Source organism: Geotrypetes seraphini, chromosome 10 (genome assembly GCF_902459505.1).
Source record: "Geotrypetes seraphini chromosome 10, aGeoSer1.1, whole genome shotgun sequence".
In the NCBI taxonomy this organism is placed as follows: Eukaryota; Metazoa; Chordata; class Amphibia; order Gymnophiona; family Dermophiidae; genus Geotrypetes; species Geotrypetes seraphini.
In genome coordinates this window covers 7,347,581-7,370,532 of record NC_047093.1, presented here as the reverse complement: position 1 = coordinate 7,370,532, position 22,952 = coordinate 7,347,581, and the positions used below count along the sequence as shown (strand labels likewise).

Genomic DNA, 22,952 nt, shown 5'->3' with positions numbered 1-22,952 from the left:
TAATGTCCTCATGTTCCAAGTTAGTGGAGTTCCCATTGATGCCCTCCCCAGCCCATTCAGGTTTATTCTGGCAATGTTTTAAATCATTTAGTCATCAGCCAATTAATTTCCACAGATTACAATAGCCGGATTCTTAGCAATCACGGTATCTCTGCTGATAGCATTATATTCCAATGTTGGATACACTTGGTGGTATGAATGCAGATGGCAAACAGCACAGTAACACCCATAAATTACTCACCTCTGTGTTTGGAGGAGGACTTTAGATAGCAAGGGTTTTTTCTATAATTTCATACAATTAATCAACTAGAAAACTGAAGAAGAAAGGAGGGATCTGCTTTATTCTAGCAGCTAATTTTTACAGATATTATTTACACAGCAGTTTTGAAAAGCTTCTCTAGGAGAGCAGCTGGGTAATGAGCCCCCGACATCCAGGAGCTGCTTCCTTAGGCTGAGGGTTCTAATTGCAGCTGGAGCTCAGCAGGTGTCAGGGTTCAAGGATCAGGAAGCTCTGCTCAGTGATGGAAATGCGTCATTCTCTGTTCCCTGTCTCAGAAGTGTCCCGACAGCATCAGGAAGAGAATTGCACAGACTGAACTGAAGCATTTCTTCCTATTGACAATTCCAGTTCTGCAGTGGAAGAAACACGCCACCCGGGAGGAATACGAGAGGCTCCGCAGGTACAAAGGGGCCCAAGGCTGGATGGAAGTTGACTGGCGCAGTGAGTAACCAGCTTATGGTGCATCTGTCTGTCTTTGTAAGCCTTCTATCTTCATGTTTTGCCTTCTATCTTCATGTTTTGCTTGGACAATGGAATCGGGCAGTGCCTGATCCTGTCTCTCCTCACAGTTTTGGCACTGGTGCAGTGCCCCCTCTTTCTATCTTCCTCTTTCTCTTTCTCTCTCTAACTCCTGGTTCTCTCTCTTTCTTTCTTCAACTCCTGGTTCTCTCTTGTTTGTTCTTTCTTTCTTTCTCTCACTGAAACTCTTGGTTCTTTCTTTCTCTCTTTCTTTCTTCAACTCCTGGTTCTTTCTTTCTTTCTTCAACTCCTGGTTCTTTCTTTCTTTCTTCAACTCCTGGTTCTTTCTTTCTTTCGTTCTCTCTGAAACTCTTGGTTCTTTCTTTCTTTCTTTCTCTCACTGAAACTCTTGGTTCTTTCTTTCTTTCTTTCTTTCTCTCTGAAACTCCTGGTTCTTTCTTTCTTTCTTCAACTCCTGGTTCTTTCTTTCTTTCTCTCTGAAACTCTTGGTTCTTTCTTTCTTTCTCTCTGAAACTCCTGGTTCTTTCTTTCTTTCTTCAACTCCTGGTTCTTTCTTTCTTTCTCTCTGAAACTCTTGGTTCTTTCTTTCTTTCTTTCTTTCTCTCACTGAAACTCCTGGTTCTTTCTTTCTTTCTCTCACTGAAACTCCTGGTTCTTTCTTTCTTTCTTTCTTTCTCTCACTGAAACTATTGGTTCTTTCTTTCTTTCTTTCTCTCACTGAAACTATTGGTTCTTTCTTTCTTTCTTTCTCTCACTGAAACTATTGGTTCTTTCTTTCTTTCTTTCTCTCACTGAAACTATTGGTTCTTTCTTTCTTTCTTTCTCTCACTGAAACTATTGGTTCTTTCTTTCTTTCTTTCTCTCTGAAACTCCTGGTTTTCTCTTGTTCTTTCTTTCTTTTTTTCAACTCCTGGTTCTCTCTTGTTCTTTCTTTCTTTTTTTCAACTCCTGGTTCTCTCTTGTTCTTTCTTTCTTTTTTTTCTCTATCTGAAACTCCTGATTCTTTCTTTCTTTCTTTCTCTCACTGAAACTCCTGGTTCTTTTTTCAACTCCTGGTTCTCTTTTGTTCTTTCTTTCTTTTTTTTTTTCTCTATCTGAAACTCCTGGTTCTCTTTCTTTCTTTCTTCAACTCCTGGTTCTCTCTTGTTCTTTCTTTCTTTTTTTCTCTATCTGAAACTCCTGGTTCTCTCTTGTTCTTTCTTCCTTTCTTTCGTTCTTTCTTTCTTTCTCTCTCTGGTTCTCTCTTGTTTGTTTGTTCTTTCTTTCTCTCTCTGGTTCTCTCTTGTTTGTTTGTTCTTTCTTTCTCTCTCTGGTTCTCTCTTGTTTGTTTGTTCTTTCTTTCTCTCTCTGGTTCTCTCTTGTTTGTTCTTTCTTTCTCTCTCTGGTTCTCTCTTTGTTTGTTCTTTCTTTCTCTCTCTGGTTCTCTCATTTGTTTGATCTTTCTTTCTCTCTCTGGTTCTCTCTTGTTTGTTTGTTCTTTCTTTCTCTCTCTGGTTCTCTCTTGTTTGTTTGTTCTTTCTTTCTCTTTCTGAAACTCCTGGTCTTTCTTTCTCTTTTTCTTTCTCTGTAACTCCTGGTCTTTCTTTCTTTTTTTCTTTCTCTGTAACTCCTGGTCTTTCTTTCTCTGTAACTCCTGGTTTTCTTTCTTTCTTTCTTTCACTCCTGGTTCTCTCTTGTTCTTTCTTTCTTTTTTTTTCTCTATCTGAAACTCCTGGCTCTCTTTCTTTCTTTCTTTCTTCAGCTCCTGGTTCTCTCTTGATCTTTCTTTCTTTTTTTTCTCTATCTGAAACTCCTGGTTCTCTTTCTTTCTTTCTTTCTTCAACTCCTGGTTCTCTCTTGTTCTTTCTTTCTTTCTTTCTCTCACTGAAACTCCTGGTTCTTTCTTTCTTTCTTTCTCTCACTGAAACTCCTGGTTCTTTCTTTCTTTCTTTCTCTCACTGAAACTCCTGGTTCTTTCTTTCTTTCTTTCTCTCACTGAAACTCCTGGTTCTTTCTTTCTTTCTTTCTCTCACTGAAACTCCTGGTTCTTTCTTTCTTTCTTTCTCTCACTGAAACTCCTGGTTCTTTCTTTCTTTCTTTCTTTCTTTAACTCCTGGTTCTCTCTTATTTGTTCTTTCTTTCTCTCTCTGGTTCTCTCTTATTTGTTCTTTCTTTCTCTCTCTGGTTCTCTCTTATTTGTTCTTTCTTTCTCTCTCTGGTTCTCTCTTATTTGTTCTTTCTTTCTCTCTCTGGTTCTCTTATTTGTTCTTTCTTTCTCTCTCTGGTTCTCTCTTATTTGTTCTTTCTTTCTCTCTCTGAAACTCCTGGTCTTTCTTTCTTTCTTTCTTTCTCTGTAACTCCTGGTCTTTCTTTCTTTCTTTCTCTGTAACTCCTGGTCTTTCTTTCTTTCTTTCCTTCTTTCTCTGTAACTCCTGGTCTTTCTTTCTTTCTTTCTTTCTCTGTAACTCCTGGTCTTTCTTTCTTTCTTTCTCTGTAACTCCTGGTCTTTCTTTCTTTCTTTCTTTCTCTGTAACTCCTGGTCTTTCTTTCTTTCTCTGTAACTCCTGGTCTTTCTTTCTTTCTTTCTTTCTCTGTAACTCCTGGTCTTTCTTTCTTTCTCTGTAACTCCTGGTCTTTCTTTCTTTCTTTCTTTCTCTGTAACTCCTGGTCTTTCTTTCTTTCTCTGTAACTCCTGGTCTTTCTTTCTTTCTCTGTAACTCCTGGTCTTTCTTTCTTTCTTTCTTTCTCTGTAACTCCTGGTCTTTCTTTCTTTCTTTCTTTCTCTGTAACTCCTGGTCTTTCTTTCTTTCTTTCTCTGTAACTCCTGGTCTTTCTTTCTTTCTTTCTTTCTTTCTCTGTAACTCCTGGTCTTTCTTTCTTTCTTTCTTTCTTTCTTTCTCTGTAACTCCTGGTCTTTCTTTCTTTCTTTCTTTCTTTCTTTCTCTGTAACTCCTGGTCTTTCTTTCTTTCTTTCTTTCTTTCTTTCTTTCTCTGTAACTCCTGGTCTTTCTTTCTTTCTTTCTCTGTAACTCCTGGTCTTTCTTTCTTTCTTTCTCTGTAACTCCTGGTCTTTCTTTCTTTCTTTCTCTGTAACTCCTGGTCTTTCTTTCTTTCTTTCTCTGTAACTCCTGGTCTTTCTTTCTTTCTTTCTCTGTAACTCCTGGTCTTTCTTTCTTTCTTTCTCTGTAACTCCTGGTCTTTCTTTCTTTCTCTGTAACTCCTGGTCTTTCTTTCTTTCTCTGTAACTCCTGGTCTTTCTTTCTTTCTCTGTAACTCCTGGTCTTTCTTTCTTTCTCTGTAACTCCTGGTCTTTCTTTCTTTCTCTGTAACTCCTGGTCTTTCTTTCTTTCTCTGTAACTCCTGGTCTTTCTTTCTTTCTTTCTTTCTCTGTAACTCCTGGTCTTTCTTTCTTTCTCTGTAACTCCTGGTCTTTCTTTCTTTCTCTGTAACTCCTGGTCTTTCTTTCTTTCTCTGTAACTCCTGGTCTTTCTTTCTTTCTCTGTAACTCCTGGTCTTTCTTTCTTTCTTTCTTTCTCTGTAACTCCTGGTCTTTCTTTCTTTCTCTCTAACTCCTGGTCTTTCTTTCTTTCTCTCTAACTCCTGGTCTTTCTTTCTTTCTCTCTAACTCCTGGTCTTTCTTTCTTTCTTTCTTTCTTTCTTTCTCTCTAACTCCTGGTCTTTCTTTCTTTTTTTCTCTCTCTGAAACTCCTGGTCTTTCTTTCTCTGTAACTCCTGGTTTTCTTTCTTTCACTCCTGGTTCTCTCTTGTTTGTTCTTTCTTTCTTTCTCTCCCTGTAACTCCTGGTTTTCTCTTGTTCTTTCTTTCTTTTTTTCTTTCTCTGTAACTCCTGGTCTTTCTTTCTTTCTTTCTCTCTCTGAAACTCCTGGTTCTTTCTTTCTCTCTCTGCAACTCCTGGTTTTCTTTCTTTCTTTCCTTCTTTCTTTCTTTCCTTCCACTGCTGCTGGCAGTGTCTACCTTGTGTTTCCCAGAAACATCTGGCTCTGTGTTTCCTGGCCGTGCCGGCAATGTCTGGCATTCTGCTCTCTGGTAGTGCTGGTAATGCCCGGCTGCAGCTTTCCACCTCCTGCCAGTGCCACAGTGCCTGCCCATGTGTTTCCCGGCAGCTCATCCTCTCTCTGTGTCTCGCTTGGGTTTTCAGTCCTAAATGAAACTTTGAGTCTCCTGAACTCCTCGGCCAATGGCTATATGTTTGATGACTGGCAGCAGAGAGGCCCAGCGAACTCCTCCTGTATCCGCTGTGCTGTGGTGGGGAATGGAGGGATTCTCCATGGCTCCAGGGTAGGAGCTGAAATAGACCAGCACGACTATGTCTTCAGGTAAGTGAGGAAACACGCTCATTTCAATCTGAAACTGAAATTGGTAGGATATAGAGGTATATTAATTAATTAACTAACTAACTAAGATTTACTATACTTTTGCCACCGCACAGGATAGAACTAAGCGGTATAGAATCTAAAATTTTGGGTAAAAGAGGAAAAGAATGCCATTATGTAGATTAGAGAATGGCACAGGAACGTATTTTCCCCCGTTCCCGTGGGAACTCATTTTCCCCTGCATGTTCTTTTCCTGTCCCTACCCCATTCCTGCAAGCTCCATCCTCACCTGCACAATGCAAATCATAAGTGTTCATAGCTTGTGCAATTAAAGCTGAGCTTACAGGAATGGGGCAGAGACAGAGACAGTGACAAAACTTGCGGGGATGGGAAAATTGAGTTCCTATGGGGATGGGGACAAATTTGTCCCCATATCATTCTCTAAAATAGATATCATTCACACAAAACAGAAATAGGGTTAGAAGTCCAGTGATTCTGTGTGGAATAACTTGAATGCATTGGAAACCCAAGTTCTTCACGCTAAGTAGACAAAGGATTGGGTAAATAGCCCCATCTTGAGGGCAACTTTGAACTCCTTAAGAGAAGGAATACTGTGGATAGAGAGAGGAAGAGAATTCCAGTAGGATGGGCCATGACGTATGGTCTTAAGTTGTGCATGATGAGGTCCAGGCAGTATCAGATGAAAGTTGTTCAGGTCCACATTCTACAAATGTTGCCTTAAGTTAGATGGCAAAGCCATTTGAAAATTGTTTAAAAACAAAAATGTAGGGGCCTACAAAACTGATGCCTAGATCACTTGTACAGGGGTGTTTTAGAACACTTAAGGTCAAAGCAGAGTCTCTATGGGCCAAAATTCCGGGAACAAATGGAACGGAAACGAAGATCGGCATCCCCAGGGCAGCCCGAAGAAACTGATGGAGAAATGACGGATGTGATTAAATGCAACTGCAAGGGAGACAACGCAGTTATCATGGGCAACTTCAATTATCAGTGGATAGACTGAAACCTAGGCACTTCCAGCTGCGATAGGGAGACCAAGTTCCTGGATGCTGTAGGCGACTGCTTCCTGGAACAACTTGTTGAAAATACGAGAGGAAATGCAATTCTGGACTTAATTCTAAATAGACTACGAAGACCGGTGCAGGGTGTAGAAGTAGAAGGGACGCTACAGGGGCAAAACATTGATCCAGAACGTCGGCCACGACACTGAACTTCTGAAAAGGGAATTATGAAGGGATAAGACTCATGGTGGGGAAGAAGATTAAGAAGAGGATAAGCACTGTAAAAATGCTAGAGCAAGCATGGTCCCTTTTTAAGGACACAGTCACCGAGGCGCAAAATCTATATATACAGCATATCACCAAGGGATCCAAAAGGAAAAAGAACAAATAAACGGCGTGGCTCACTGTAGCCGTGAAGGAAGTGATCAGAGACAAGAAGACTTTGTTTAAGGAATGGAAAAGGTCAAAAACGGACGAAAACTGGAAAAAGCACAAACAACATCAAAGCAGGTGCCACAAGGTGGTAAGATGGCCAAAAGAGACTATGAGGAAAAAATAGCCAAGGAGGCGAAAAACTTCAAGCCGTTCTTTCGATATATTAAGGGGAAACGACCCGTGAAGGAAGCAGTGGGGCCGTTGGATGACCATGGAATAAAGGGAGTGCTAAAGAAGGTCAAAGCCATTGACGACGAACACATTTTTTGCGTCTGTATTTACCAAAGAAGATATAGGAGCTAGAAAGATTCATTGAGGAAGCCCACCAGCAACATGTAGAGGTCCCAGGGCTGGAAAACTGTACCCAAGCAACCCAGGAAGATGGCCTAGACGGGTTTGGAGGAGACACCACTACAACTACAGATGTGACTGAAGCGGAGTTAGAGGACGACCACTCACCGAGAGGAAGAGGAAGACTGCATGGGTACGCACCTCAGGAGAGAGAAGATCAGCCCTACACCATGGATGTGGATCTACAACCCCCTGAGGAACCCCCGAACAGAGAAGATGGGGATCATCATAGGAGACTCCATTATACGACATGTGGACAGCAGGAGGAAGAGAGGATAGACTTGTCACCTGCCTGCCCGGAGCAAGAGTGAAGGATGTGGCCTTGGACCAGATATACTACCAGACTGACAAACTTAAAGGTGACCAATCCCCTGGACCTGATGGAATTCACCCGAGAGTCTTAAAAGAACTGAAGGTTGAAATCGGAGAGCTATTGTAAAAACTTGCCAAACTGTCAATTAGAACTGGTCAGATACCGGACGATTGGAAGATAGCGAACGTCATGCCAATTTTCAAAAAAGGATCAAGAGGAGAACCGGGCAACTACAGACCTGTGAGTATTACATCTGTCCCTGGAAAGATGGTTGAAGCACTGATTAAAGATAGCATAGTCCGGCACTTGGACACACATGACCTGATGGGAGCCAGTCAGGGTAGGGAAATCATGTTTGACGAATTTACTTCAATTTTTTGAAACCGTGAACAAACAAATTGATAATGGAGAACCGGTGGACATAATATATTTGGACTTCCAAAAAGCGTTCGACAAAGTTCCACATGAAAGGCTTCTCAGGAAACTACAAAGCCATGGAATAGAGGGAGATATACTAAGATGGATAGGCAAACAGAAAACAGAGAGTGGGCGTAAATGGGAAGTTCTCAGACTGGGAGAAAGTGACTAGCGGTGTACCCCAGGACTCGGTACTTGGGCCCATCTTAATATTTTCATAAATGACCTAGAAGAAGGAACATCCAGTGGGATCATCAAGTTTGCTGATGACACAAAGCTATGCCAGGCAATCAGATCGCAGAAGGATAGCGAGGTACTCCAGAGTGACTTGTGTCAGTTAGAGAAATGGGCGGAGAAATAGCAAATGAAGTTTAATATGGAAAAGTGCAAAGTAATACATTTAGGCAGTAAGAACAAGGAATACGAGTATAGAATGTCAGGTGCAACTCTGGATAAGAGCGAACAAGAAAAGGACCTGAGTGTGCTGATAGATAGGACCCTGAAACTATCGGCACAATGTGCGGCGGCGGCAAAGAAAGCAGATAGAATGTTGGGCATGATAAAGAAAGGAATCATGAGTAGAAGGGCCACTACTCGGACTGGAGGAAGGTCACGAGTGGTGTTAAGCAGGGCTTGGTGCTTGGGCCGCTGCTGTTTAATATATTCATAAATGATCTAGAAACAAGGACGAAGTGTGAGATAATAAAATTTGCGGAAGACACCAAACTATTTAGTGGAGCTCGGACTAAAGAGGACTGCGAAAAATTGCAAAGGGACTTGAACAAACTAGGGGAATGGGCGACGAGATGGCAGATGAAGTTCAATGTTGAGAAATGTAAAGTATTGCATGTTGGAAGCAGAAACCCGAGGTACACCTATACGATGGGAGGGATGTTATTGAATGAGAATACCCAAGAAAGGGACTTGGGGGTAATGGTGGACATGACAATGAAGCCGACGGCACAGTGCGCAGAGGCCGCTAAAAGAGCGAATAGAATGCTAGGTATAATCAAGAAGGGTATTACAACCAGAACGAAAGAAGTTATCCTGCCATTGTATCAGGCAATGGTTCATCCGCATTTGGAGTACTGCGTTCAATACTGGTCGCCCTACCTTAAGAAGGATATGGTGTTACTTGAGAGGGTTCAGAGAAGAGCGACATGTCTGATAAAAGGGATGGAAAACCTTTCATATGCTGAGAGATTGGAGAAGCTGGGTCTCTTTTCCCTGGAGAAGAGGAGACTTAGAGGGGATATGATAGAGACTTACAAGATCATGAAGGGCATAGAGAGAGTAGAGAGGGACAGAAAGAGAGAGAGAAAGGGAGACAGAGAGAAATAGAGAGAGAGAGAGAGAGAGAGAGATCGATAGAGAAAGATTGGAGAAACTGAGTCTCTTTTCCTTGGAGAAGAGGAGACTTAGAGGGGATATGATAGAGACTTATAAGATCATGAAGGGCATAGAGAGAGTAGAGAGGGACAGAAAGAGAGAGAGAAAGGGAGACAAAGAGAAAGAGAGAGAGAGAGAAAGAGAGATAGATAGATAGATAGAGAGAGATTGGAGAAACTGGGTCTCTTTTCCCTGGAGAAGAGGAGACTCAGAGGGAATATGATAGAGACTTACAAGATCATGAAGGGCATAGAGAGAGTAGAGAGGGACAGATTCTTCAAACTTTCAAAAAATAAAAGAATAAGAGGGCATTCGGAGGTGTTGAAAGGGGACAGATTCAGAACGAATGCTAGGAAGTTCTTCTTTACCCAACATTTACATGCGCTTCCAGAGGACTTAATAGGGCAGAGTACGGTACTGGGGTTCAAGAAAGGATTGGACAATTTCCTGCTGGAAAAGGGGATAGAAGGGTATAGATAGAGGATTACTGCACAGGTCCTGGACCTGTTGGGGCCGTCGCGTGAGCGGACTGCTGGGCACGATGGACCTCAGGTCTGACCCAGCGGAGGCATTGCTTATGTTCTTATGTAGATCGGAGAAAGTTATAACGCCGCTTTATAGGGCAATGGTCAGACCACACTTGGAATACTGTGTCCAACATTGGTCTCCCAACCTAAAGAAGGATATAAAACTGCTGGAGAGGGTGCAGAGACGAGCAATGAAGCTAATAAATGGTATGGAGAATTTAGAATATGAGGAACGACTTAAGAAACTGGGACTGTTCTCCCTTGAGAAGAGGAGACTGCGAGGGGATATGATTGAGACTTTCAAAATACTGAAAGGCATCGACAAAATAGAGCAGAGAAAAAAATTATTTACAATGTCCAACGTGACATGGACAAGAGAACATGGACTGAAGCTAAGGAGGGACAAGTCCAGGACAAATGTCAGGAAGTTCTGCTTCACGCAGCGAGTGGTGGACACCTGGAATGCTCTCCCGGAGGAGGTTATTACGGAATCCACCGTTCTAGGATTCAAAAGCAAATTAGATGCACATCTCCTTACAAGAGGCATAGAGGGATATGGGTGACTAAAACTACATCAGGTGTACACCTGACTGGGCCTCTGCATGTGCGGATCACTGGACTCGATGGACCGTAGGTCTGATCTGGAGATGGCAGTTCTTATGTTCATATGTAACAAACAAAGACGGGAAACTGACTGGGTTGATGGTCAGTCTAGAAGAGATATGCAGGCAGATTGATAGGCTTAAAAATGATAAATCCCCTGGACCAGATGGCATCCATCCGAGGGTAATCAAGGAACTGAAAGGGGTAATAGCTGAACTGCTTCAACTAATAGCCAATCTGTTGATCAAATCGGGAAGAATTCCAGAAGACTGGAAAGTGGTGAATGTTACGCTGATCTTCAAGAAAGATTCGAGGGGAGATCTTGGAAACTACAGACCTATGAGTCTGACCTCGGTACCGGGAAAGATAGTAGAGGCGCTAATAAAGGACCGTATCATTGATCATCTTGACGGACACAGTCTGATGAGGACCAGCCAGCATGGCTTCAGCAAAGGAAGATCTTGCTTGATGAACTTGCTGCACTTATTCGAGGGAGTTAACAGGCAGATAGACAAGGGTGACCCGGTCGACATTATATATCTGGATTTTCAGAAGAAGGTCCTGCATGGATGTCTACTTTGAAAAATTGCGAGCCATGGAATCGAGGGTGAAATACTCACGTGGATTAAAAACTGGTTGTCGTATAGGAAACAGAGAGTGGAGGATAAATGGACAATACTCAGACTGGAAAAGCATCACGAGTAGAGTGCCGCAGGGTTCGGTGCTTGGACCCATGCTCTTCAACATATTTATAAACGACCTGGAAATTGGTACAACGAGCAAGGTGATAAAATTTGCAGACGATACAAAGTTATTCAGAGTAGTGAAGACACAGAAGGATTGCGAAGACCTGCAACGTGACATTAACATGCATGGGCCGCGACATGGAAAGTGAGATTTAATGTGGATAAGTGTAAGGTGATGCATGTCGGTAACAAAAATCTTATTCACGAATACAGGATATCTGGTGCGGTACTTGGAGAGACCCCCCAGGAAAGAGACTTGGGAGTACTGGTCGACAAGTCGATGAAGCCGTCCACTCAATGTGCGGTGGCGGCAAAAACGGTGAAAAGAATGCTTGGAATGATTAAGAAGGAGATCACGAACAGATCGGAGAAGGTTATCATGCCGCTGTACCGGGCCATGGTACGCCCCAACCTGGAATATTGCATCCAGCACTGGTCGCCATACATGAAGAAGGACACATTATTACTCGAAAGGGTCCAGAGAAGAGCGACTAAAATGGTTAAGGGGCTGTAGGAGTTGCCGTACAGTGAGAGATTAGAGAAACTGGGCCTCTTCTCCCTTGAAAAGAGGAAACTGAGAGGGGACATGATCGAAACATTTAAGGTACTGAAAGGGATAGACTTAGTAGATAAGGACAGGTTGTTCACCCTTTCCAAGATAGGGAGAACGAGAAGTTAAAAGGGAATAGATTCCGTACAAACGTAAGGAAGTTCTTCTTCACCCAGAGAGTGGTGGAAAACTGGAACGCTCTTCCGGAGGCTGTTATAGGGGAAAACACCCTGCAGGGATTCAAGGCAAAGTTAGACAAGTTCCTGCTAAACCAGAATGTATGCAGGTAAGCCTAGTCTCAGGGCACTGGTCTTTGACCTAAGGGCCACCGCGGGAGCGGACTGCTGGGCATGATGGACCACTGGTCTGACCAGCAGCGGCAATTCTTATGTTCTTATGTTAACGCTGGAAATGACCTTAGGCATCCGTAAGAGTCTCCGTAGACGCAATGCACGTCAAACATAAGCGCCTCAAAAACCCTTGCCTACATTTCCAGCACCTAAGTTTAACCCTTTACTTGGCAGATGGTGAAACGGCTGCTTTACGTAACTTGATATTGAATGAGAGCAACAGGCATTTGGAGATGCAGATCTCCCGTAAGAGCCGTAGAAGATGCATTTTGCTTCTGAGCAACGAAGCCAAATAAAGAGCAAAAGTAGCCGTGGTTCTACAAATGGTACCATTAAGAACATAAGAACATAAGCAGTGCCTCTGCCGGGTCAGACCAGAGGTCCATCCCGCCCCCGCGGCGGCCCAACAGGTCATGACCTGCCTTAATCACCAGAAGGGGCCCCCTTGCCCCCTAGGTTTCTCATCGAAGTCCTATCTTCCCATCAATGTCCTAACCCTCCGGCCTTGCACCTGCACGACCTGGTGAGCTGTCTATACTTATGCAACACCCCAGCACCTCCCTCAGTACCCCACGATCCCCTTTTCCCTCAGGAATCTGTCCAATCCCTGTTTGAATCCCTGTACTGTACTCTGCCGGATCACTTCCTCCGGGAGCGCATCCCATTTGTCCACGACCCTTTGGGTGAAGAAAAACTTCCTTGCATTTGATTTGAACCTATCTCCCTTCAGTTTCTCTGAGTGCCCCCTCGTACCTGTCGTCCCTTTTAGTCTGAAGAACCTGTCCCTGTCCACCCTCTCTATGCCCCTAAGTATTTTGAAGGTCTCTATCATATCCCCCCTGAGCCTCCTCTTTTCCAGAGAGAAGAGCCCCAGTTTATCCAGCCTCTCAGCATATGGGCAGTTTTCCAGCCCTCTTACCAGTTTCGTTGCCCTCCTTTGGACTCTCTCAAGAACTGCCATGTCCTTCTTGAGGTGCGGCGACCAATATTGAACGCAGTATTCCAGATGTGGGCGCACCATCGCTCGATACAGCGGCATGATTGCGTGATTAATATGCATTTGGCGGCCATTTTTTAGGCAGCCATCTATACTGGCACTGTTTGTAGAATCTGGCCCTCAGATGCGGAGGGATGGTTAGGCAGGCAAGGTAATCTAGGGTCCCAAGCCGATAGGCTCTGAACATCATGAGGAGAACTTTGTACGCAATTCTCTGTCTAACCAGGAGCCGGTGATGAGATTGCAAAAGACTTAAAGATCTCAGTCTGTATACTTTGGAGAAAAGGCGGGAGAGGGGAGATATGATAGAGACGTTTAAATACCTATGTAATGTAAATGCGCATGAGTCAAGTCTCTTTCATTTGAAAGGAAGCTCTGCAATGAGAGGGCATAGGATGAAGTTAAGAGGTGAGAGACTCCGGAGTAATCTAAGGAAATACTTTTATACGGAAAGGGTGGTAGATGCGTGGAACGGTCTCCCAGAAGAGGTGGTGGAGACAGAGACTGTCTGAATTCAAAAGGGCCTGGGATAGGCACGTGGGATCTCTCGGAGAAAGAGATAATGGTTACTGAATTGGGCAGACTAGATGGGCCCTTTGGCCTTTATCTGACATCATGTTTCTATGTTTCTATATTAGAGGTTCCAATGGGCACATTTTGGAGAGTGTCAGGTTTTTGTTTTTTTTAATAGTGTAATCTGGAATCCCTGTTTAGATAATGTTGCAATAATCTAGTCTTGATACAAAGAAGGGGAGGATTAGGGTGTGAAAAGTCTCATGATTGAACAGATCACCAACCCAATAGCCAGCGCTTTTCAAGATCTTCCGCAGCCCAACCTGTGCCCTAGTTTACACTTCAGGGCTTCCTTTACTCACATGGATTCATGAACTTTACACAGAGTTAAGAGATGGATTCTGTGTAGAATAATGACATATGGGTTTTAATGTGCATTAAATTGTGTCAATGCATGTTAGTAAATCAGTTTGAGTACAGAGAGGTCACACAGTAAGCCGCAAATGGAGTGAAGGAAGATGAGGTTGAGGTTAATTACGACACCCTACACCTTTTACATCCTGTTTCTTTAAACCCGGAAGTCCCGAGTATCAACAAATGTTCCTAGATAAAGACCCTACAGTCTATTCATATCAACTACTGGGCTTTACAATCTCTTCCTCTCCCTTAGAAATTCTCAATGCTTGTCCCAGGATTTATTAAATTCAGGTACCATCCTCTATCTCTAGCATTATTTTCATGAAGAAGTATTTTCTCAGATTATTCCTGACTCTATCCCCTTTCACCTTCATCCTATGCCCCTCATTCCAGGCCACATAGATATTTAAATGTCTCTATCATATCTCCCCTCTCCTGCCTTTCCTCCAAAGTCATATACAGCTCTTTAAGTCTGTCCTTATGTGCTTTATGACGCCTTCCTCTGGACCGACTCAATCCTGTATATATCTTTTTGAAGGTGTGATCTCCAGAACTTCACATAGGGCTCTAAATGGGGTCTCCTTATCTTATGCACCCAAACATCCTTCTGGCTTTTACAGTTTTTCTACCTGTTTGAACACTTGAAGATTATGCATAGAAGTGACTTTACCTGCTCTACTGTAGCACTCCCTTGCAGCTCAAATGCATGAATCTACCTTTGTAGCTGCCAAATTCTTCAGGGTTTGCTAGATTCCTCCTCATGTAATCTGCCCTACCGCAGAAGTCTTATCAGCTGCAAGGAGGCAAACCTTACCTGAAATGTTACTTTCCAAAATCGTTCTCTTACATAGGGTCAATGGGGCCATTGTGGAAGGCTTTGAAGAAGATGTCGGGAAGCGTACCTCCTTCTATACATTTTCCACTAACACTATGAGGAATTCCTTAAATGCCTATGGGGAGATTGGATTCAAGAGACTTCCCCAATCCCAGGTAAAGTGTCTTGTAGTTTCTCTGGCTCTCTGTGTTCCATGAAGTACCAGGGTATGCATCGGTCTTGGCCACATAATCCAGGCACATATGTCCGTATTTACCTGGACACATCCTCATTTTAGAGAACTTTCTGGGTGAACAGGTGGTTTTTGAAAACCCGTCAGTTTGTTTGGGTTTAGGAGCTTGGAGCCGCATCTGGAGGACATCTGCACATGCGCACAAGCGTGTGATGTCATCACGTCGCATCCATGCAGGCTTGGAAGCCCTCCAGTTGTGGCCTGAACTCACTGAAGGAGAGGAGAAGAGGCTCCTCAGCTCTGGAATACCTTGCGATTTTAATTGGAGAAGACAAAAATCTTGACTGTTTTAAGGGCCTTCTCAAAAGTCACCTATTCAGCTCTTAAGCTCAGCTTTTTCTATTAAACTTTGATCAATTTTCCCATTTTTAATCAATGATTTTTTTCCCTTTAACTGTTCCTGTTTCCTATCTTAAATTGTATTTCTACCCATATACCTTTTGTGTCATGTTAGTCCGTTCGTTCATTTGTATGGTTGTCTACTCCCCTTATTGTAATTGTAATTCGCATAGTAGTCATGATAAGCCACTGTATCAAATTTGAAACTTGGGGTAGAATGGGGCAGTGACCCTTCAAATGCGCCCTGACCATCGCGCCCTGACATTTGCGCGCACGACAAATGCACCGCCCCGACAGGATACTATGTTGTCTTTTTGAGGGGGGGTGGACACTTAAAAGACTCATTTCCTATCGAGTGTTAGAGCTAGGTTTACAGCATGTATGGGAAACCTTTTAGTGGATATCTGGAAGGTCCTGATTTGCTGAGACTCCTCAGGCCCTGCCCCTTGGGAGGGGTTTGAGGCACCTCAAGTCCCTCTCAAGGGACGGGGCCTGAGGAGTCTCTGCAAATCAGGGCCTTCCAGATATCCTTCATGAGCTGCAATTGTGCTGCGTGCATTTGTCCGTACACGCAATTGTTGGCGCGGATTTGTCAGTGTACTGAATGGGGCAGGTCTGGGGCGGAGCCACATGTGCACTTTTCTTGCGTGAACACATATGTGGGCACAGAGAAGACAAAATTTTCTCTGTGTTGAAACGCTGCTTATCACCTGACTTTACTATGGAATCTTACAGCAGAGTCCAATCCCCACCCCACCAGATTACTGACAGTTTTATACTTTTCCTCTGTGTGCTGGAAGAAGGGGCTTGCTTCTCCTTTTCAAGTGCTTTTATCAATAAGCAAATAATAAATCTGGCTCCTCTCCAGTTCCCCTCCAGGGATTCAAGATAAAGTTAGACAAGTAAGTTCCTGCTCAACCAGAACGTACGCAGGTGAGGCTAGTCTCAGTCAGGGCGCTGGTCTTTGACCAGAGGGCCGCCGCGTGAGGGGACTGCAGGGCACGATGGACCACCGGTCTGACCCAGCAGCGGCAATTCTTATGTTCTTATGTAAGGTAAACATGCTTATACCAGTGGAGGAATCTTCTGCAAGACCTAATCACCTAATATTCAGTTTTCGCCTTGATTTTATTTGGGAGCCTTTATTTGTATGTATAAGGTGACCATGCTACCTCCCTTTGTAGACATTTTCACGGTTCCGTGTCTGCAAGGGGAGCTAGCACGGTCACCTTTGAGTCGTGGCGCATGGCGCGTGGCGCGTGGCTCGTGGCCAGCAGGGGGTGCTGTTTATGGGACGATATTGAGGTCAGAAGCATGATAAGTGCAGTATTTTTTGTGGAGTTTTTTTTCTACAAAAGGCCAGTTTTTCATATGATTCTGGGTAATTCTAGTTAGAGAAAATTCTGTGTTAGTTAAGGACCACGCCCAAATAGAAGCGTACGGAAAAACAGGTGAATAAAAATTTTAATATAATGTAGCTAAGGCCAGAAGAAAAAAACACACTAAAGATTAATATAAGGAAAAGAATGGTGTTTTTTTGTGTACTTTGCTGTTGAACTAAATCATGGTGGAAATCATGGTGGAAATCATGATTACATGATTACATGGAGGTTCTTTTGTATGTACTATGACTGTCCTGTCTTAGGCCAGCATCTTGTGCCAGTGAATAGTTTCTGTTCTTTGTTCAGCTTCCCGCCTTTAGCCTCGTGGTTCTAATTGAAAACAGATGTGCTCAGGCTAGTTAGGAAAAGCATATCAGATTCCATATTCCAAACTGAGATATAAAATGTATGAAGTATGAATGGCCAAAATATGAATGAAATTATGAATGTTTGGGGCCCATGAATGTAATATGTGATGATATGATTGTGGAAATATAAATGGTTTATGTTTATAAGCAGAAACATTAAGAAAAAATCTTAAGCATAACATCTGGAAGTAATTAGAGTCAGTCTCAAGAATAGGGAGAAGGGGGGCATTGGAAGCCCATGCTTCAGGAAGAGGAGAGGGGGATTTAACCCCCCCTTTTTCTCCTGAGTAAGATTTCTGTGTAAGGCTGTGCAATTTGAATCTGTCAGCTTAGGAGTTTTTTTTTTCCTTTAAGGCTCAGAACTTGTCAGCATGGAAGGACTGAGAATTTACCATGTTAATAATTGTGAATTCTTTTGAATGTTAATGTTAATTCAGAAATCATCTAAAACTTTGTATAACTTTTAAACATGGAGGAATGTTTCTTTGTCTAAACTTTAAGACCACCCAGAGAAATGTTATTGGTCGTCAAACTTGATGATGTCACTAAACCAAAAGTTATATAATAGACTGTAATGAGATAGAAAGACGAGACCATTGTGAGAAGGCCAGTCTTTGGCCACGATGATGATCTCCCATGAGCGCAACGTAAGCAATTATGCTATTCTTTTGATCTAATAATGGGAAAATAGAACCAATAATTCAATAAATCCTGGTTATAATTTTAAAACCTTGCGCTGGTGTCATTTTGCATGTAGAATTATTTTCAAACCTGAAGCTTTCACAAATGGCGTCAATGCCCCATGCTCAATTGGTGCCGAAACCCGGGAACTAACTAACTAATTTGACGCCTTGAAAAAGCTTATAGGTTATTCATGGAAACTCTAGGAGCTCTGGAGATTTCGCATGGTTGTGTAACAAAAGGTAGTCACAGGTTGACTGGCTGCGCAGGAATATGGCGGAAATTAGAGATAAAATGGGACCGGAAAACTGGAAAATTGTGAGTATTACGCCTGTTTAAAGAAAAAAAAATTAAAAATAATAAAAAAAAAAAAAATTAATTAAAAATAATAATAAAAAAAAATTATTTGAGCATGCTGCTTGTATATATCTGTACATAATTATATGAAGTAAGTGGAAATTAAATATTAATGGAAAAAGAAAAAGAAAAAATTAGAAATAAAAGTAACACAGAAAGAATGTAACAGCCCTTGCAGTGCTGGCATTTTTCCATCTGGCTTTTAAACTGAGCAGTGCCTGTCTGAAAGAAGAAAAAAATTAAGTTTTTGCTTGTCTGATAACAGAGCTTACTGAGTTTGAAGAAAAAAAATATATATTCTCCGGCTGTGTGTCTAAGCTTTGTCTCTGAACTAACTCTATCTGACTTTGAAAAGTTTCCCTCTGTCCCGTCTCTTTGTTTGAAAAAACGGGCTGAGGGCACCCCCCCCTCCTTCTTTTTCTCCCTCAGTGCATTTTCAGTGCCTATCTGAAGTAACTACTTTGAAAAGAAAAAAGAAATTGTGTTTCTCAGCTTTGTCTTTCTAAACTCCAGTTCTGTCTCTCTCTGTCGTGCTTTGCCCTAACTTTTTCTCTTGTCTCTGGAAAAAGAAAGTTAATGGCTTCCCGTTCCCTTCAGTCTCCTTTGTTTGAAAGAGCGGGCTGCAAATGGGGGATTTTCACCCCCACCTTTTTCCTCCCTCTATGCCTTCTACAGAGCTATCACGTGTTCTCCTTTGTTCATTACCAGGAAGAGGGGAAGGGGGAGGAAAGAGGGGGAGGGAATAGCAGCAATGGAGTCCTTTGTCTCAGGGCTACAGATTTCCAACAGGTATTTGCTTATCTCGGAGCAAGTCTGTTTTGCATATTAAAAGGGTTTATTGAGAACTGGTAGTTTAGCAAGACATGAGAATCCTATGTATCCGTGGCTTAAATTTGTTTCCGATGTAGTAGAAAATCAGGATTCAATGTGGTCTCTTTCTGATAAAACTTTACCAGCTAAGCCCGAGCATGTAATTCAATTGTTTTGATGTCGAGAAGTTGAATATGTTGATTTAAGTTCAAAATGCAGTGTATTAGGAGAGCAGAGTTTACATAGCTAAGTGATCCCTGCGGTGTTAGGAACAATGGAGGTACTTTGGGAGAGTTTCAGAAGCTGTTTGTAGCCTAAGGGCTCAGTACAAGATGCATTCTAGAAAAAAAAAAAAAAGACGTTATGTAGCTTGAATTTTTCCCTTGTTCCTTTATTTTTTAAAAGGGTTATAAGAGTGTTGCAAGAAAAGAAATGTTGGGTCAGAATGTGATATTTAAACAAGGTGGATTTTGCCATAAGTGAAAAGGAAAAGAAAGTTAAATGTCTGGCGATTTTAAAGCTGTAGAACGAACGTACAAGAATGTGGAAGAAAGTTTTGTGAGACGTGTTAAGGAAGGATGTGCTATGAATTATGACCTGATTGTAAGGGATCTGATATGGAGAAGTTCGATAGGGAAGATGGGAGAAAAGAAAAGAATTCTGCTGGACTTGGGAATTGTATTCAACAGTGAAAGGATAATTTTGTGGAAAAGAAAAAGATTTATTCCAAAAAACAGATACCATGCTTAAAAGCAGGCAAGTGTGCATAAGGGAAAAATAAAATCCCTGCCTTTATATTTTTATCTCAGTGTTTCAAATTAATTTTGAATATGAATTTTTGTGCCCCTGCATGGTTTATAAAGTGTTTTTAAACTTGTGCATTGTCCGGAATGTATGATTAGGGAGTAATTAAATTTAAATGCATTTTAAAATTAAATTGGGAAGTTTAAAATAAAAAGATTAACAAAAGTAGAGGTTAAGTACCTATATTTTTGAAAATCGAAATAAATGTGAAACAAAGAGCTTGCTAACTTAGTTAACTTAAAAGAACAATTATAATAAACTTTTATGTAAGTGGATGAATTCGGAATTGAAATTTTGCTTACTTTTTACAAGTAAGCTCTTCAGGATAAGAACCCAATAAAGAATATGGAATTGAGAATAATTCCCTGATGTTAGAAAAAAAGAAAGTCTAATTTTAATATGTAGAGAATGTGTCTGCATGTTTAAATTTTCCTATGGCCATATTTTGGGTACTACAGGACCCTGAAAAAAGTCTATTTAATCTGTATGTTTTGTGTTTCAGTTAAGAACCTTCTTTGAATCTTTTCAACAATTCTACACAGAAGACTCTGCAATACAAGAATTTTGCAGAGGGGATAAAGTGCCATATGTTTCTCTTTTCTTTGTTCTTTTGTTAATGAACATGTGCTTTCCTTCCAGGATTTACACTGACCAGCAGTACCACATACCACCACTAGAGCTGTGGAGAACACAGAAAAAAAAAAAAATTCCGATGCTGAATTTTCGGCGGGAATTTCAGTGTTCCTTTGTCTTCAACTAATAGACTGTTACCTTCCAGTTGTACCAGTACGGGTGTAAAGAAAAGCAGTTCCATAGTTACAGAAAAGCCAAGCTTGAATTATGAAAACGTTGCAGCATGAACTTTTTAAAGCCATGATTTAAATTTCACTGAAATTAATTTAGAGACTCCGACCTTACAAGTTGCTAAAACTATTTGCAAAAGACATTTCTGGACTCATATAAAAAATTTTGAACGAAAAAAACAGACTTTATCTTAAACCACGTTACTTTAAATCACTTCATTTGAATTAGGCTTCTGAACTTTAATTATGCTTTTGCATAATTTCATAGACTTATTCTGATATTGTATTAATAACTGTATTTTCTTTATCATTGTTTTCATGCATTGTTCTCAGAAAATATTTTGTGTATCCTGTATTTTAAATTTTATTTCATATGACTGTATTTCTATACACAGTGGCAGCTTCTAAGCTGTAACACAGTGCCACAATATTGTTTAATTGGGTTTAACAGCTAATATCATCAGTCCTTTTAATGATTTTAATTTAAATTTGAGAAATGAGTTCCTGCAACACACACAGAAAAAGAAAACTTATATCTGATGTGCATGCATTATCTGCACATGAGTACATTTCCATATTAAGCATATATTTGGGTTTTCTTAACACTGTGCATTATTTTACACTTTATTGATAGAATTCCAAAATTTTATAACATAACACTTTTGAGCATAGGGACTATTTAAATTAGGTAATACTGAGGTTCTCTTTATCTTAGGGAAATCTAGGGTTCTATTTTTCTTTAGCTATACTTTCTCTAAATTTCTGACTTTTAAACTTTAAAAGTACTGGAGTGTCATGAATACCTCTATGAATAAAACAACAGACGTCTCTGCTCTAGGACTGTACTTGCACCTAGAACAGACACTGCCTAACTACCACTGGAATGGTAAGTTTCCTATATGATATGGTTTAGACAGCAACTTACATAAATGTACACTTAGATGGGTTTTATCTAGAATAGTGGATGGGATTTGCTTGCATTCTCACTAGAGAATTCAAGTATGCTTTGGGTAAGATCTTCTAGGCACCTGCCGTTGCAGGCCTAGGTAGTACATTTTTCTGGCTTTTGCTATCTAATTGGCATTTAAAAGAATATACTTGCACAGACACACTGATCCATAAGAAGAACCGTACCCAAAGTAAACCTCAGCGCCACAGATAAGACCACGAGCTCAATTCTGAATATTACTTCATAAATTCAGAAATATTCAAGAGGGGACTGAGTCGTGGCGCATGGCGCGTGGCGCGTGGCTCGTGGCCAGCAGGGGGTGCTGTTTATGGGACGATATTGAGGTCAGAAGCATGATAAGTGCAGTATTTTTTGTGGAGTTTTTTTTCTACAAAAGGCCAGTTTTTCATATGATTCTGGGTAATTCTAGTTAGAGAAAATTCTGTGTTAGTTAAGGACCACGCCCAAATAGAAGCGTACGGAAAAACAGGTGAATAAAAATTTTAATATAATGTAGCTAAGGCCAGAAGAAAAAAAACACACTAAAGATTAATATAAGGAAAAGAATGGTGTTTTTTTGTGTACTTTGCTGTTGAACTAAATCATGGTGGAAATCATGATTACATGATTACATGGAGGTTCTTTTGTATGTACTATGACTGTCCTGTCTTAGGCCAGCATCTTGTGCCAGTGAATAGTTTCTGTTCTTTGTTCAGCTTCCCGCCTTTAGCCTCGTGGTTCTAATTGAAAACAGATGTGCTCAGGCTAGTTAGGAAAAGCATATCAGATTCCATATTCCAAACTGAGATATAAAATGTATGAAGTATGAATGGCCAAAATATGAATGAAATTATGAATGTTTGGGGCCCATGAATGTAATATGTGATGATATGATTGTGGAAATATAAATGGTTTATGTTTATAAGCAGAAACATTAAGAAAAAATCTTAAGCATAACATCTGGAAGTAATTAGAGTCAGTCTCAAGAATAGGGAGAAGGGGGGCATTGGAAGCCCATGCTTCAGGAAGAGGAGAGGGGGATTTAACCCCCCCTTTTTCTCCTGAGTAAGATTTCTGTGTAAGGCTGTGCAATTTGAATCTGTCAGCTTAGGAGTTTTTTTTTCCTTTAAGGCTCAGAACTTGTCAGCATGGAAGGACTGAGAATTTACCATGTTAATAATTGTGAATTCTTTTGAATGTTAATGTTAATTCAGAAATCATCTAAAACTTTGTATAACTTTTAAACATGGAGGAATGTTTCTTTGTCTAAACTTTAAGACCACCCAGAGAAATGTTATTGGTCGTCAAACTTGATGATGTCACTAAACCAAAAGTTATATAATAGACTGTAATGAGATAGAAAGACGAGACCATTGTGAGAAGGCCAGTCTTTGGCCACGATGATGATCTCCCATGAGCGCAACGTAAGCAATTATGCTATTCTTTTGATCTAATAATGGGAAAATAGAACCAATAATTCAATAAATCCTGGTTATAATTTTAAAACCTTGCGCTGGTGTCATTTTGCATGTAGAATTATTTTCAAACCTGAAGCTTTCACAAATGGCGTCAATGCCCCATGCTCACCTTATCAGACATATCTGTTCACCTCCCCTTGCAAACACTGAACCGTGAAAAGCTGTGTAGAATGTTGGACCTGAACCTCACCCAGTTTTGTCACTTCTGTCA

General features: G+C 41.2%; 1 protein-coding gene across 1 annotated transcript in view; it reads left to right on the top strand.

Moving 5' to 3' along the window:
* Positions 1–315: 315 nt before the first annotated feature.
* Positions 316–22,952, top strand: part of LOC117368311 (alpha-N-acetylgalactosaminide alpha-2,6-sialyltransferase 2-like) — a 33,744-nt gene continuing 11,107 nt past the window's right edge. Inside the window, exons 1-3 of the mRNA XM_033961849.1 lie at positions 316–721; positions 4,899–5,076; positions 14,555–14,693. Coding sequence (XP_033817740.1) covers positions 703–721; positions 4,899–5,076; positions 14,555–14,693 — 336 coding nt within the window. The 5' untranslated portion in view covers positions 316–702. The remainder of the gene's footprint in view (positions 722–4,898; positions 5,077–14,554; positions 14,694–22,952) is intronic.